Source organism: Macrobrachium rosenbergii, chromosome 1 (genome assembly GCF_040412425.1).
Source record: "Macrobrachium rosenbergii isolate ZJJX-2024 chromosome 1, ASM4041242v1, whole genome shotgun sequence".
Lineage (NCBI taxonomy): Eukaryota > Metazoa > Arthropoda > Malacostraca > Decapoda > Palaemonidae > Macrobrachium > Macrobrachium rosenbergii.
In genome coordinates, this window is record NC_089741.1 from 15,894,198 (window position 1) to 15,908,293 (window position 14,096).

General features: G+C 36.4%; 1 protein-coding gene across 1 annotated transcript in view; it reads right to left on the bottom strand.

Annotated features, from left to right (window-relative positions):
* The window catches only part of LOC136841461 (ionotropic receptor 21a-like), a 37,612-nt gene extending 31,371 nt beyond the window's left edge, over positions 1-6,241 (bottom strand). Inside the window, exon 1 of the mRNA XM_067108412.1 lies at positions 5,553-6,241. Within this exon, the coding sequence (XP_066964513.1) occupies positions 5,553-6,158 (606 nt within the window). The 5' untranslated portion in view covers positions 6,159-6,241. The remainder of the gene's footprint in view (positions 1-5,552) is intronic.
* Positions 6,242-14,096: the final 7,855 nt, after the last annotated feature.

The window sequence follows — 14,096 nt, forward strand, 5'->3', positions numbered from 1 at the left end:
ACCAGAGGTTCCCAACTATTATTCATGATGCAAATCTTCCATGACAGCTCGTCATGCCATCATATACAATTAATTGTGAATAATGACTTCTTCCTTATTCATAATACATGCTCTCAATTACGTGTTTATTGACTATAGCACTAAATCAAGAAGTATTAATCTGTGAATTATTTACGTATGTACTCGCAACGTCCAAAATGAGTTTATTATAAGAAAGAGTCGAGGCGACAAGTCCCAGGCATTGAGACGTTACGTACCGCTCAGTTCTAAGTCAAGGGGTGAGAGGCTGGTTCTGGACATTAAGTTGGCGAACTAAAGTTGGGGTCTATTTCTGGACACTTAGGGCGCTGACACCTTAATGCCCAGGCCCAGTTCCTTCCCAGAAAATTACCTTGGTTTTCTTGCTTTCAAAATATTTTTATATTTATGTGTTTTTTTACATTTCTTGATTTTTATTTTATCTTAATAAATGAGCATCACATTCGGTGAAAGATTGTTTCATCTTTAATAATAATAATAATAATAATAATAATAATAATAATAATAATAATAATAATAATAATAATAATAATAATAATAATAATAATAATAATAATAATAATAATAATAATAACTTTTTTCTATTATTTAACTTATTCTAAATCTTTGGCACAGAGTAATTTGGAATTCTTTTGGCGATGAGTTCTTTCTGTATGTTGTAGTAATGTAACTGCTTTAATGACTCACAATAAATCAAGTACTTTTGCATATATACATCGATTTTAATCATGCAGCCGTGACCACATTAATGTTATAGAAATAAATCACAAATACAAACGTTAATTAGTTAAAAAACATCAGGTCCCTTGTTATTAATGGATTTTTCTGACAAGGAGAGAGAGAGAGAGAGAGAGAGAGAGAGAGAGAGAGAGAGAGAGAGAGAGAGAGAGAGAGAGAGAGAGAGAGAGAGCGTTGGTAGTTTTATCCTGTACATTTACATACATTGATATCTTGACTTTCCTCTTCAAAACTAGTATATAGAACTTAGCAAAATTGCTCAAATTTGCCCATTTCAAGGTAAGCAGACCAATGTAGATAAGTAAATGACAAAATTAGATATATTACATCATTCTTAAGATACTCCAGGAAGTATTACACTTTTTTTCAGTTTAGCGTATGAATGGCAGGTCACTTTAACTGACTGTCGAATGTGCTTGCTTTACAACCATGTAAGAATGTACAATCTGATGAGCTGCATTAGCATTAGCAGCTAATTGCCCAATAACTTTAAGAACATGGGCAAAATAACAGGGGCTCCACTGACCGCCGAATTTCGAGGAATTATCGAATTTTAGTTATTAACAGTTTCAACTATTTTATGTCTAAATAGACATATCCTGAAACTTTAATGCTAAAAAAATTTTTAGACTGGTTTATTAACAATTTTGCTCATCGCTTGTATGGCACTGTGAACGACAAATCGTAAAAAAGCGTGTAAGAAACGTCTGTTTGATTGTAAGTCTGGATAGGTGGAAGGGAGTTATACACTGTTTTGGACTTTTTTATGTGTGAATAAATATATCTTGAAGATATATTGCTCAAAAAAATGTTTAGATTGGTTCGTGAAAAATTTTGTTCATCGCTTGTATGGCACTGCGAATGACAAATTGTCAAAATACATGTAAAAAAACTGTCAAAATAACTTTACAAGTAAAATATCCCATTCTATCTAGCGGTAGCATCATAAAGAAAACGGGTTATATTGATATAGGAATAACTTGCTCTAGATGTCCTGAGTCTCTCAGGATTCTTGAAAGTCCAAAATTTTTTTTGTTTTACTGTTTCTCAAAGCTTACTTTTTTCAAAACAAAATACTTATTTTTCCAAGAAGACTGAACCAAATTCAATGAAACTTTTACCTAGTGTAGTATAACTATATATCTTTATTTTGTCGTTAAGAAAATCATTTTCTAGAGCAACCTTTTTTTGCATATTATTTTTGAAAAGTGACAGCATGACTTTTTCAACTGAAAAAAAAATTCACTTAGATGTCGAATTTCTAAATTTCCCAATGATGGAATTTTCAGTATCAGTTGTAGAATAAGTAGTAAAAATTTGGAGTGAATCCCTTCAATGATAAGGTAGAAACAGTCATTTACTTTATAATGGGGCCTTATGGCATAGGCATTCCCCAGGTGCAACCATATGAAACTGAAATAAGCCCAAAATCGACATAAGAGCAACTTTTTGTTTTTCATATTATTTTTGAAAATGACATCATAATTTTTTCAACTGCAAAAAAATTAACTTAGTGGTCGAATTTCTAAATTTCCCAGCGAGAGAATTTTCAGTATCAGTTGTAGAATAAGTAGTAAAAATTCAAAGCAAATCCCTTCAATCATAAGGTAGAAACAGTCATTTACTTTATAATGGGGCCTTATGGGGTAGGCACTCCCCCTTAAAAATGAAAGCAGATGCAACCGTATGAAGTTGAAACAAGTCCACAATAGACGTCAGAGCTTGGTTACTACTGAGATGGAAAGCTTCTGATTAAATTCAGTGGGTACATTATTACAATAAAGTGTTGTAATACTACTCGGACAGCACAACAATCCCACAGTGAAATGGAGGAACAACTTACTGATGAAGTAAATACAGCATCTAAAGAGGCAGAATAACTTCAGAGAGAAAGAGTCATCAGTCATCAGAGATTCTGTATTTACCGAGAATTCGAGAGTGTAACTAAACTGTGAAAGTTATGAGCATCACAAGAGTTAACTTATTTCTTTTTTGCATAACATATATCACATTCTTATGGCAAATTTCCCAACCAAGGACACTAAAGCAAGCTCCAGAGAAAAATTAAGAATTGCTGTAACCTTGAGACATTAAGAAACATACCTATAAACTACTTCAGCAATAAAATATGAAATTAGAATTCAGTTATGTTTCTGAAAAAGGCCGAACGCCTTGAGGTAACAAAGAGCAGGGTAAAATTTCCAATTCCGTTTCCGAAAAAGGCTGACCAACCAAGAGAAGCACAGAATAAGGTATCGTTAGTTGTCCTTACGTTGCAGATTTAGCAAAACACTATGAAACTAGATTCATCTTAGATATACAATAATATATTTGCAAATATCTTGACTATGATAAAAAGGACTGAAATAGGAACAGGCTAAACAAAAACATAGATATATAACAAAATAATTATTTGCAAGGTGAGGAAAACGCTAAATAGCAATAATAATAATAATAATAATAATAATAATAATAATAATAATAATAATAATAATAATAATAATAATAATAATAATAATAATAATAATAATAATAATGCAAATCTTCTTCACAATCCCGTGAATATGTTTATAAAATACAAAATCCACATTTATGTAATTTACATAAATGTGGATTTTTGTAATAATAATAATAATAATAATAATAATAATAATAATAATAGTAATAATAATAATAATAACATAAGCGATTTTCATTAGCTAAGAATGGGTCAAACATCAATATTTATTCACATGTACTCGGCAGAAAAACAATAAGAATTTCGTCTTCCCAACACAATAAGTTTTTCTTTCATGGATCGTTTCAAGAGTTTCCTTTAATAGAATTTAAAAGCCAACATATAAGTTCGGGAAAAAGGTATCACAAATATTTCATTATTGTTGATATATTTCGTTAAGATAGATAGATAGATATATCGATAGATAGACAGACAGACAAACAAACAGCCCATTAAAAGGTTTTGAAACTTCCGGCACTGCCCGAAGTCATCTTTAGAGAAAAAGGATGGTAAATTATTTGTCAAAACTTTGTCTCTTATAAAAGTCTTGATAAGTATTCGGACCCTTTACATTACGTTTCTTTCCCATTTTTGTTCTCTGTTAAATATGAACCTGTCATGGAATCATCTTTTTAAATCCAGGCAGTTGTGTGGGAAAGAATTAAATTTAAATTAATATTTATCAATAAAAGCTTGTAAGCTTCCAGCATATTTCCGCCACGCAAATCTGCATACTGTCTCATGAGATATGCTGCTAATGCAGTCTTAAACACTTGGCAGAATTCGTTATTAAAATAGTTGTTATGACAAAAACTGTTATAGGAATTATCACTAGTTTTTAGAAATCATTGCAGCGTTAACTTAGCAAGCTTTGTTAAACTTTTTTTCTTTGGTAATTTTAACAGAAAATTGCCAAAAGTAGTAAACAGAATGAGCGGCTACGTATAGTAGCCGTGATATCTAATTCAAATAAATCCTTTTTTATTAAATATTGATAATTTCTTCATCTAGTTGTGCTTTGCTTAAATAAGAGGAGTACTTGTGACAAGTGAGCCAGCTCAGGTGATGCACTCGGTTGAACTAAGCAGGTTGGTGACATACAACCTTCTTTAGCCTCTGCATTGCCTAACTCCTCCCCCCTTCCCCAATTGCCCCACCACCCGTTTTCTTTCAGCCCAATCAGTTCTGCTCATTGGTAATGAAATAAAAAATATTCTTTTTCAGTTACCATTGTCTACCTCTGCATTGCCTAACCCGGCACCCCAACCCAATCCCCCCGCCTTCTTCCAGCCCAATCAATTTTGCTCATTGTTAATGCAATAAAAAATATTATTTTTTTCAGTTACCATTTTATCAGCAGCTGATAATGCATATATTGATTTCTGATACAATGTCTTTTTCTAACAGTAATTTTCTGTCACCTTCTACGGTATATATTTTTTTTTTGTCTGTTCAGCAAGAATAATAATAATAATAATAATATATTTCCAATGAGGTACAATAATTCTGCTCTACATCATAATTATTCCAATGCATGCTCCCCCCAACTCCCCCGTTGATTTTTACATATCCAAAACGTTCCTCCTATACGAAAAATAAATAGATATTCTACTTGTTTTCTCAATTACTTTCAGGAATGAGAAACTGGGTCCCAGCCATGTTGAATAGTTAAAGGCTGTTTGTTCCATGACGTGAAGGATTTCATATTTATCCCATTTTTTCTCGTATTACAAATTTATTTGTTTACACCTCAGTGATGTTAAGATAGTATTTCGTGACACACCAATGTTCTCGGCCACTTCAAGAGGAGGTGGTTTTGTATGTTTCCAGCATAGCTCAGTAAAGTGAATTTCGGTCTGATAGATATCAGCAATATCCAAACTTTCGGATCTTTCCTAGATAGTGACCCCAAGGGTCTTAACCCATTAGTTATCCACCTTTGCGGCGTGTTTAGTACAAGCCCATTGGGGATCACCGAAAAACATAAACAAAAGACTGTAAATATCATAAAGATAAAAGACCCCCAAGAAATATTAGTCCTAGATAACGGCCCCCAAAACCCTTGGGCCACTATCTAGGGGAAAGTCCTTAAGACCAAATTCATAATACTTTTGTCAGGTGAAGGATTATACATATTCAGCCCTCCTGTCATTTTACACTGACTTCGTGTTCCTTTGACCCGTAATGATCAAGTGGAATGTAAAGCTAGACGCACCCATATGAAAACTATTATTTCAGAGGTCACGTGACTCAGTCACTTGGAACGATCCGAACTCACCTGAATTGTCATCAGCAAAATCGTGACTCCCAAGGTCAAAACGACACCAAACCAAACGTGAGCCTGGAGGGGGTAGTAGAAGCCGCGCCATTTCGGGAGTGGCGACGGCAACAGCAGGGAGATGCCGAACCCCTCCATCCAGTAGGACGTACTGGCGTCGAAAGACTGCGCCCTTTCGCTGGTGATGACGAAGTAGTTGACAGTGAAGTTTTTCTCGCGCCTGTGCACCATCCCAAGCATCCCTTTCCATTCGCCGTTTTCGAACGAGCCCCATTGGTAGTCTGAGGATATCGGCGTCATCTGATACGTGTAATTAAGAGTGATGGCCATTGCTCTGAGCATCTCGACCACAACCCCAGCCCCTTGCTCCTCCGAGTCACTTTTCGCATGGTACAAGTAAGGGCGGTCGTCGAACCACGTTGCTAACTGGAATTCGTACCCCTCAAATGTTTCAAATCGATCCGTGAAAATGTCCTGAAGGCTACCGGATAACTTCAATGAGCCCCATGAGCGCAAGAGGCGCACTGGATCGTCAGGAGAAAAAGGGAAGAAACTAAAAACTCCCACATTTCGTTTACCGTCAACCCTCGATAGCAATGGCGCCATGAGAGCAAGTTGTTCAACTCTTTCTAAACTTTCGCTCAGCAACACTTCTCTGCTTCCATATCCTACACTGAAAAGAAGCAAGTGTTTCGGATTCCATCGCGGGGATACTGAGCGCAGGAATGGTAACGGATCTGTTTGATATACGACGATGTGAACAAAGGCGGAGCCACGAAGCACGTCAGAAGTCTGCTGTTCGCACCACAAAGAAGCATTGCTGCTCAGGTCCGCAATAACGTTGGCCCTCGCTTGTACTACCGAGGACCCAACTAGACGGCTGATTAAGTAGGCGCCCATAGCTGGATCCAAGTACAGAACGAATTTTCTACCGGAAAGAGAAGTGCCCATCACGTCTGCCAAAACTTCCAAGAACGACCCGGTAACCGTCGCATTCTCAGCGACAAAGTTGTGTCTTCTCAAGGGAACAGTGGAATGGAAATCAAGGAAGAGGAGCAGGAGGGCAGAAAGTGGGACACGCCAGTCCATAGCAGTAACTTATCGATACCCGATTGTTATCCTCTGACTCCGGAAACTCTCGGACTCCATCTGGTTGTGGAGTTCACGCGCGCATATTTATATTGCTCGAGTCCCTACTCAGCCTTGCGCACTACGAAGAAACTTTACTACCGTATATGACCTTCACTTTAACTTTTGCAAATTGGCAATCAACATTACACAACATTTTAATGATAAGATAATAGGACCTGATTAGTGCACATGTTTAACTTATAAAACTAGCTTCTTTACTGAACGTGATTGATCAATGTATTATTTTTTTATACACATATATGCATATATACTTATGTGTAAATGTATAAATGTGTAGCATAGTGTGTGTGTGTACATATATATATATATATATATATATATATATATATATATATATATATATATATATATATATATATATATATATATATTATATGTACACACACACTATAACACACTATACACACACATTTATACATACATTTACATATATGTGTGTATATATATATATATATATATATATATATATATATATATATATATATATATATATATATATATATATATATATATAAATATTTATTCAACACATTTGCCTTTTCCCTTATGAAAGCGGCGGCAGTTCTGTTTCGGGAATGTGGTTGCTTGCTTCACGCCCTTTCAGCTCTGATGGGAATCACATCAGTCGTTTGACGACCAGGCACAAAATCCACCGCTTAGGTCAGCAGAGGCGCAATGGTTTCCTTAAGGTACTTGCCCATACGACTGTCCTTAACCGGATTTGAACCTAGGACCCCCTTTTTTGGGGCGAAAATCCTACTGATCGTCCCATTTACAGAAAGAGAGAGGGATTGGCTATTAGAATGTACTTGAAAAACACAAAGGGTTTATGAAAATATGTCTCTTTGTTTTTCGTAAAGGCAAGTTCTTAAATGGATTTATGAAGATATCTCTGTTTGTGCAGTGCCACAGTATAAACATACTCGTAGAATATTTTCTTCTGTTTGTCTGAAAAGTTGGCGCAATGCAATATTTCAATGTAAGTTATGTTTAGCCTTCAGAGAGATCAATGGGTCGAAAACTTTTTTTCTTATCTGAAAGCAATAGAATTTGAATGTCTTTAAATATCTTTTACCTAAATGTATTCCTCTTGTTGTGATTCAATCGTTCCAATAATTTTCCATATCCCCCGTACATATTTTCATATCTATGATCCATATTCCATATCTTCTTACCTTAGCAGGGAACTTTTGCTATTTATTCTTTAACGTGCTTATTGCTTTGCCTGGCCTCTTTCAATGCTCAAATCATTCATTCGGTAACTTTGTTGTCACAAGGTTCTCGCCGAGACTTTCTCCAGGTCGTTAATTTAAATACAAGAAAGGCAATGAAACCCACATTCCTCTTCTCATAATATTTAACGACGCATCTTTGATGGCTCACAGTTGTGTCATGAGAATCTGGTAGGATATTCCTCTGTACGAACGGACCCCTCTCAACAAAACAGAATTAAAAAAAAAAAATTACAGACTGATAAATCAGTGAGCTCAGAAGAGCCACAAATATATCATTTCAGAGTGTTATGAATAACTACCTTCAATAGGTATATCGTAACGGCAGAAGTGATAATCCCAACTATTTAAAGTGGTCCTAGACGATCGGCTTTTTTGGCTTAATATTTTGCGGGTCAGGAATATTGCTCCGAAAGTTTTTAGCAATATTACGTGGCTAGTCTTCAATAGGCGCAGTACACGATCAAATTTTTTGGGAATATTTTGACCGTCTACTAATGCCTTGACTATTTGGCTACACAGCGAGTCAGAAAACATGCGGTCACTAAGAAATAAATGTTTTAGGTTTCAAATATTTCAGGAAGTGTTGTTCAAGTCACAGCAGAAGTGGGAGCAATTTTTTGTTTTCTGTAAAAGAAAACTATTGGGGTGGCTATTTGTCTGTCCGTCCGCACTGTTTCTGTCCGCCCTCAGATCTAAAAATCTACTGAGGCTAGAGGGCTGCAAATTGGTATGTTGATCATCCACCTTCCAATCATCAAACATACCAAGCAGCCCTCTAGCCTCAGTAGTTTTTTTTTTGTTTATTTAACGTTAGGATTAGCCATGAATTGTGAGTCTGGTAGCGCTTTCCGGGGGCGTCGCCGACGCATCTTCACTCGACCTCATCTGGGGAGCAACTGAGCGTAGCTGAGAGTTTCATACTATATTATACGCTGTACAGAAAACTTCGACGCATGTTTTACTTTATTTTTTATTTTTTTTTTTTTATCCTAAGAGTATATGATCTCAGGTCCAGGTCGGAGACGTAGCTAATCTTTAAGCGTGAGAACTCCAAGGACATAGAATGTTGATGGCATGGAAAAAAAAGTAAAGTTGAAAGTAATAAAGTTGTCCGGAGAACAAACACCTTTTGAGTTAATAGAGGGACACTTGGAATATGAATGGCGCTCTCAAGACAAGGAGAAGCTGTCGTTCCTTTAATATTTATCTAAGAGGCTGACTTCTTCTGTAAAAGAGATGTCAAAGACTGGCTAGCTTGTTCACTTGTTGGAGGGGGGGCAAGCTTTTCTTGAGATACAAATGTGAAGGAGGCTTTTAACTCATCATAAATAACAGCCAATGCATTTGAAAAAAAAAGGACAATGGTGATAATGGAGGCAGTAGCTCTTTCACACGCCTAGTCGTTTCTTCCGGAGCTAACTAAAATTTAATTGTGCTTTTGACTATGAAACTGTAGGATTTTTTCTCCCATCTTGTATTGACTGCGTAAGATCGTTTTCTTGTTACAAAATAGAAGTTACAAGTTAATCATGTTTATTTGATGAAGTTTACTTGTAATGACTGTCACTGAACACAAAACAGACAAATGAAATCCCATGATTTAATTAATTGAGATTACACCAGACACTTTAATGATATGCTATTAATCAAACTGTTTTCTGAAAATCTAACGCTATTATTTGTCTTTTGTCATGATTTCATCTCTATTAACTTCCCTTTTAGTATAAATAACTACTCATTTTGTAGTGCTTTAATTATTCTTTTCGTTTTTTATCTCCAGAAACCTCTTTACGGATCTTTGGAATGCATTGCACCCACGCATTTCAAATTCAAAAACTCAAATTTCATTTCATTTTACTTTATGGACGAGTCTTCATCATCAACGTTCATAAACAACATTAATCTTCATTTTGGGGATATAGAGAGCTGAAATTGAAACATCTACACTCTACAGTATTATTGCTTCTTTTGGTAGATCACTAGTATCTCACAAGAAGTTTGTTAAAATCCCCTCCCCCGAAAATGCAATGGGCTCTAAAGTTGGTCTGTTTTCTGTTGTGCTGAAAAATGGTTACTCACTTCCCACAGGTGGCTACTTTATGCCCACTGAGCCATCTCTTGCAACATTTATTTAATATATCGAGGTTACCACTTCCAGTGTCTGGATTATAAGTTTTCTCACCCTCGTAACTGATGGTTGTGTATTTTTGTCATTTTCTATTTTTTTTTTTTTTTTTTTTTTTACATACAGCTTGTACTTCCATGAATTCATAGAACCAACACTGAATAATATCCCACTGATCTGTAAGTACGTGAATGGCTGATAAGCCGGAGTGACTGATGCCAAAGATGCAGGACCACCAACTTGAGTACGTATTTCAATTTTATTACAATGTTTGTTTGCAATCAATGGCCGGTAAACAGGAAGTCTCAAGGAGAGCTTGTGGTTTTCAGGGGCTAAATAAGAAAGAATATCAAGAAGAAATAATACACGCAGAATGGTATTAAGCAAGTGGGCGTATCTGATGACTTTGCAGTACAGCGAAAACGAAATGATTTTGCACGCCAAGCAAGAATTAGACAGTTCAGCTGTGTTTCGACAAATAACTTACTAGCACTGTCCAACAAATGTTCCAGAATGAAATCAAATAGAATAAAGAATTTGGGCCAAAAGCCAAGTGCTGGGACCTATGAAGTTATTCAGCGCTGAAAGGGAAATTGACAATACAGAAGGTTTGAAGGGTGTAACAGGAGGAAAACCTCGCAGTTGCACTGTGAAACAATTGTTAGAGAGGGTGAAAAGTCGGACAAATGTTCCAGAAAAAGAGGACGGAGTAAGAAGAGCTATGAAATAGATACGGAATAGAAACATTGAAATGCTGAGTCTTTTGTTCATCTGTTTGTTTATTTATTTATTTGTCTATTATTGCTGGCAATGTGATTGTATACTGTAGCACTTGGCAATCTCTTCTGCAATGATCATCATTTCTTTACTCTTTATTCGTGTTGACTTTTCCGATGGATTTTATTTAATCCTACGCTATATTCCTGACTTTGTTATTTGATAATCTCTGTATGCAGTGATTTTTTTCTAGATACCCAAACTGAACAAGGAAAGGGAAGGTTTAAGATAGTTTCCTTAAAGATCCACTGTACTTCTTTGACCTGAGCAATGAATTAGGTACCTGGTTATTATTCAACGGTTGTGGGGTGTGCCTTGGATTGGAGAAGGAGGGTAAAATGACTCAAGCAGTCACGATGCATATAGTTATACCATAACTGAAAATGTGTTGCTTTTGACGAACTAGAATAATCCTCAACACACTGTGGAACTATTCTTAAACTGTACATTTCTCTCTCTCTCTCTCTCTCTCTCTCTCTCTCTCTCTCTCTCTCTCTCTCTCTCTCTCTCTATACTCTGCTGAATGAAGCATAACTGACTCAGTCATGCTGGGAAATATTTTGTCGACTTGCTGAAAGATTTCCCCCACATTTCTTTGACGTTAAATTTATGGGTTCTAATTTCATATTCATAGGAAATTCGATGCAAATGACTGTTAATCAAACGGATGTGGCTCAGCATCTTGATGAATGGAGATGAAGCCGAGAAAACGGAACGATCTAATCCGTCGCTGATGCCTAGAATTTCCTGATATCGTTCAGTTTCTGGAATCGGTAACGCTTCTTCTTTTCCGGTCATTTTGAGAAAAGCAGATCTGCTTGGAGGTGGGGACCATTCCATCATATTAGCCTACTTCCTATTGCTTCGAAGAAGCCAGCCTCACACGCAAGGATAAATTAGCGTTTGTGTGTGTGTGTTTTTTTTTGTGTGTGTGTGTTTGTGTGTCTGTGAGGGATGTGTATATGTGCGTGTGCGAGGTGTGTGTATGTGTGTGTGTGTATGTAGGGATGATGGAGGTTAGAGAAGTGGATTGATCTAATGTAGTCAGGTTATAGTTGTACATTTATTGCTGTAATCTACTTTTCTATCGTTCATTCTAGTATATACATACATGCATACACACACACAACACACACACACACATATTATTACATACATACATACATATATATATATATATATATATATATATATATATATATATATATATATATATATATATATATATTAATATATATATATATATAGATGGATAAATTTATATAGATACATATGTACGTGTGTATGTATGTGTGTGTCTGGGTGTGCGTAAAAGACAATCATTTATACAAGCATTCACTCGTAATTTAAGGAAGAGAAATCGGAGGAGAATTGTTGATGGCGATGAGTTAAACAAATAAAGTATATATTTAATGATCTACCTTTTTGTTTTAAAGATAAACAACATATGTCGATCAATGCTTACCCATGCATCAAGATGTTCTGCCGGGATATTATTATACACATCTGGGCGACGCTTACCCTGAATAGATGCCGACAAACAAAGGAATAATAAGCCCCTTTTGAATGAGGAAATTAAGCAGTCATTTAAATTGGCTCGACGCTAAACAAAGCTCGTCAATTCCAGCCACGCAAAAAGCGGGGCTGATTTAGAAAGTACTGTGGTTTTACCGTTACTAAGACTATTTGCACTTTGAGTTGATAGGCACTGGTGATCAGTGTTGTACTATCGCACTTTTATGATAATATAAGTACAATTTATCAACACCAGACAACTTTTTTTGCCCTAGTCACAAGGTTCACCTGGATTAGGCGACTGAGAGAATCAGGAAGCCTTGAGAACACAGGCGTACAGAGCGTCGGTGTCGCAGGGACGTCTCGCCTGCATTCGGCATAATTGTGTAGGTCCCGTTTGGCTCTTTTCTCAGGCCATTCATGTTGCAGACCGAAAAAATATAAAAATGTAGCGTGTGTTTCATATAGTATCATTATCATTACTTTTGTGAAGTGTCTATTATTATTGTGGTTATTAATGCAGCGGTCCCCGTAAGGGGGTAGCGCCGGCAGTGTACCCCACGCGGTGCATTGTAGGCATTACTTAAGGTTCTTTGCAGCGTCCCTTCGGCCCCCAGCTGCAACCTCTTTCAAACCTTTCGCTGTACCTCCGCTCATATTCTCTTTCTTCATATTCTCTCTCTCCTAACAATTGTTTCATAGTGCAACTGAGAAGTTTTCCTCCTGTTACACCTTTCAGACCTTTCTACTCAGTTTCTCTTTCACCGCTGAATGACCTCTTAGGTCCCAGCGCTTGGTCTTTGGCCTAAATTCTATAGTCAGCTCCATTCCAATACAGTGGTTGAAATTTCCGTTAATATGTGTGCTTTAATATCAATCATTTTGATATCGCTGCTACCATTTCTGGTGCACTTCACTACTTTCATCTGATGAAGGAGAGTCAATGTTACTATGGTCATCAAAACTGAAGATATTTTATTTGCTGTTATAATCCGTTAAAAACAAAACCTTGAGAAAAATATTTTCACTTCATAACCCCAAACAATCCATACACTCCTAGCACGCGCCTTAGTTCAGTATAACAGAATTTAAAATCAATATAAATGATCACAAAACACGATTACATTACTTGCTCACTTTATTTGCGCAGAAAAAATCTTGATGCATTTTTATCACATCGTAACGCCTGTACAATCTATACATACTTATTCACACACACACGCGCGCGCGCGCGCGCGCGCTTAAAATAAATGACAAATAGATACGACTCTGGGGAAAGGGTTAGTTTCACTAAAGCGTTTAAACTAAGGAATGCCAACGTATGAGTATTTGGAGCGAGTTCGAGTTCGGGTAATCAGCTCAGCATCTTACCCTCGGGCACTTGACCCGGTTAACGAGTGTCTTGCCGGTTTCTGTTTAGTAACATCTTGTCTAAACACTAGTTATAAAATCACAGGTAACTGATGAAAGATCTCACAGCATCCGGTTCGATAATTACGCTTTAACTTTTGTTTACGAGTTCCTGTTTATGGGAAGAATGTCGATGCTTACTCCGGGAAAAGCATTGCTCCTCGTTGAGTTGATGATTAGGGAAATGTATCGATAAGTTGGGTGTGTTTGTGTATGTATGTGTATGTGTGTGTGTTAAAAATATTTACAAAAGAAAAGTAATTATTAATTAGCAGTAGAAGTAAGATGAGAGCTTGCAAATAAGTTAGACGTACGTACATTAATCATACC